The 3,586-nt window shown below is 36.8% G+C and overlaps 1 protein-coding gene across 1 annotated transcript; it reads right to left on the bottom strand.

Annotated features, from left to right (window-relative positions):
- Positions 1 to 394: 394 nt before the first annotated feature.
- On the bottom strand, positions 395 to 1,333 carry LOC114839533 (olfactory receptor 4E1-like). Its single transcript, XM_029121192.2, has one exon. It carries the CDS (start codon positions 1,331 to 1,333, stop codon positions 395 to 397), a length of 939 nt encoding a protein of 312 aa, XP_028977025.2.
- Positions 1,334 to 3,586: the final 2,253 nt, after the last annotated feature.

The following is a 3,586-nucleotide window of genomic DNA, read 5'->3' as shown; positions in this document are numbered from 1 at the left end:
TGATGCACCACACTGGTAAAGATGCCTGTGTCCCAAATTCTTTAGAAACATGTTGCTGGCATCAAATTCAAAATGGGCATGTATTTTTCCAAAAACAATAAACTATCTCTGTATCAACACTGGATATGTTGTCTTTGTATTATTTTAAATTAAATACAGGGATAAATGATTTGCACATCATTGCATTCTGTTTTTATTTGCATTTTACGCAGCATCACACATTTTCTGGAAAAAGGTTTGTAAATCAGGAATGCTGTAGTAATCTATATTTCACTCTACTACTGTTTCCAAAGGGGGTAATATTAATATCCACTTATAAAAATACATGATTTTCACATTCCACACTGCATTGTACATACATACGTATTTGTGTAAACAGTAAAATGTGTTCATTTCAAGGAGACACTTTCTTGGATTTCAAGATATTTATGACTTGTTTACGAATATCCTTAGACTGGAATCCATAGATAAGAGGGTTCAGGGCAGGAGGAACCACATAGAAAATAACTGATGCCAGTTTCCTGTAATTTGACCACTGTGGGTACCGATGGAGGAAGACAATGATAAAACCTGCAAAAAGCATAATGAGATATACAGCCAGATGTGTAAAACATGTATGTAGGGCTTTTCTGTTAAGCGATTTGCTCTTACTCCTCAAACACACCATGGTGATTCTAATGTATGTATAAGCCACAATCCCCATGGAGGAGACAAATAATATGGCAGTGTAAAAAAGTCCATAAATGTTATTCACAACCGTGGTCTCACAGGATAGCTTGACTAGCGAGGCATTGTCACACCAAGGGTTGGTGATTTCCGACCTGCAACGAGACAAGGGTACTACAAGGCCGAGGAGGGCTGCCACAAAGACAATAGACATCAACCAGGCAAATACACATAGTTTCACTAGCATGTAGTTGTTCATGATGGTGGTGTATCGCAGAGGGTCGCAAATGGCCACATTCCTGTCAAAGGCCATGGTCATCAGTATTGTATGAAAGTTTGCAGCAAACCAGTGGCCCAAGAAAGCTTGGGTGAAACATTCATTATAGGTAATATATCTGTCTGAAGTAGGTGTTAAAATATCAAACAGCAGTCGAGGTATGACGGTGGTGATACTAAGAGCATCATTGAAAGACATGTTGCCAAGGAGGATGTACATGGGCTGGTGCAGAATCCTCTCCAAGCAGATAAGAACTGTGAGCCCAATGTTGGACACCATTGAGAAGATGTAGACGATCAGGAGGAAGATAAAGGCTGGGTACATGGACAGATTGTCGACGTACATTCCTTCAAGCTTGAGAAGGTCCACGTTGTATGTTTGGTTTTCCATCTGTGGGACAGACTAGACTCAAATACCAACTAAAATGTTATTCATTAAGGTTAAGAAATTCTAGTAAATTTCAATACCGTCCCTTGTTTTGCCAGTCAGGGTAGATTAAACAGAAATTGGAATACCTGGGAATTTATTAAATGTTTCCTGAATCTTCAATTCATTAGTTAATGCAGCATTTATGGTTATGGCTGGAGTCAGTAATAACGCTGATCTCTAACAGTGAACATTAGTGATGAAAATAAAAGAGAATATAAAACTGTCCAAAATATATACTCATCCTCTAACATCTCGTACCATATTTATACAAAGAAAGAGAAAGTTGGAAATGTTCTTAATTTTCACCCAGTCTGACACATCTCTACAAATGAGACCAGACAAATAATACCAGCACCTTTTATTAGGTAAGGGGTTCTCTCTAACTGTGAGGCAGATCCTGGGCAGTCTGTGGGGCTAATCGTTTCCAAGCAACTGACACAGTATGTCAAATCTCTCAGGTAATGTAGCTCATATGCTGTACGTTTACAGTATCTCCCATTAAGGCCTGTTACTAAATGCAATGTACTGTCAGAATCTTCCATTCAACAGGATGTTTTGATGTATCAAACCTGTCACCATGTTTATTGAAGGCAATTTAATGCACAATGTCCCATTACTTTCACTACAATTACTACAATTACCTTACTATTGACTGCATTTTTATTGGCAAAATCTCCCACCCTGTGACACTCATCTTCTCCCACTGAATGAAATGTACTGACAAGCATATTGTTGGCATACTTATTTTATCAATGAATGTGTATTGACATAAGCATCTAATACTCTGACATTTTGTTTTAAAATTAATTGAATACATTGAAAAAAGCATGAATTACCAAATTTTTTTCTTATTTTTAACTGCCGAGGGGGTGATTAATATATAGTGACACATATTTTTCTTTGAATTTAAAATGATACAATGACTATAGGGTGAATCTAGATTGTCAGTTTTTATGGGATGGTATTTACATCCATACTGGATTAACCATTTAGATATGATAGCTTGTTCTGTACATAGTCCTAACATTATAGGGTGCTACTGGTTTGCATCTTGTGGAGTACCCTCTGACTCCTGCTGGTGTATCCTTCTCCATATGGTAGTCTTTGACACATTTGGAGAGTTTTATTTGATCGGTTGGACTGTTTTTAGTGTGTTGAAAGTAGGCTTTCTTGCCCTACCAGGTTTGTTTGTTCTTCCTGACAGTAAAAAAAAAAAGTGCTTGAATTAAAGCTTTTAGAAGAAACAAAGCAGTCATATTACCTACTTAAACAATACCTGGATTTGAATTCATTTTTGTTTCTGAAAAGGCTTATTAAATGTGGTTCACTTACATGTAGTTTATCTGATATCTGGCACTTTAATTTAAAAAAAAATCTAAATGAACCATAACATTTACTTGGCCAAAGAAAACATTCCATAAAGAATATAAAGATGTCTTAACAATCTGTCTCACAGTGAAACAAATAGAGAAAAATAATAATTAAAAAAGACTGTTTAAACATTGTAGATTAGGTCATAATAACATTGTTTTCCATGTATTATATACACTTTGCAACATAAAAGAAAAATAGAAAATAACAATAGATAAGAATAATTGGACAAGAGTGCATTTAAAGTTGTGTCCATCAAGCTTTACAACCATGGCAGGTGTTTCATTGCCATGAAGAACCTTAGAATGACGCTCGATAACACAGCGGGGTCCTTTGCAGTGACTTGCTCCTGCAGCATGTCACCTGACACTGAAAGCGGCACAAGTACTAATGCAGGCACTTGTCATCTCATATCTGAACAATTGCAACTCCCCCGTTGGTAGGTCTCCCTACATGTGCAACCAAACCCCAACAACTGGTCCACAATACTGTGATCGTTCTAGTGTTCAACCTTCTCAAGTTCTCCAAGGTCATCTGGCTGCTCCACACACTTCCATTTACTCGTACATATGTACACAAGTCACGTTCAGTCAAAAAGCAACAGCAATCAGCCATTGGGCTTACAGTACTGTGATGTGTATTCTGCTTATTAGCCATTCATGAATGACATTGAAAATCCACCAGAAATAGTCGCAATATAAGTGTACACAGTTTCATTTTAGGCTATTATGCTAGCAGTGTTAACACAGATTTTCTTTTTCAAAATAAAAGCCATCATCGAAATGTATTATGTAATATACACTCACCTAAAGGATTATTAGGAACACCTGTTCAATTTCTCAT

This window comes from Esox lucius, chromosome 7 (genome assembly GCF_011004845.1).
Source record: "Esox lucius isolate fEsoLuc1 chromosome 7, fEsoLuc1.pri, whole genome shotgun sequence".
NCBI classification, from domain to species: Eukaryota; Metazoa; Chordata; class Actinopteri; order Esociformes; family Esocidae; genus Esox; species Esox lucius.
The sequence above is the reverse complement of the archived record's forward strand: the minus strand, read 5'-3'. Positions and strand labels throughout refer to the sequence as shown.

Bases quoted from the DNA above. Each gene is read 5' to 3' on its own strand.
- LOC114839533 (XM_029121192.2), bottom strand. From the start codon at position 1,333: ATGGAAAACCAAACATACAACGTGGACCTTCTCAAGCTTGAAGGAATG.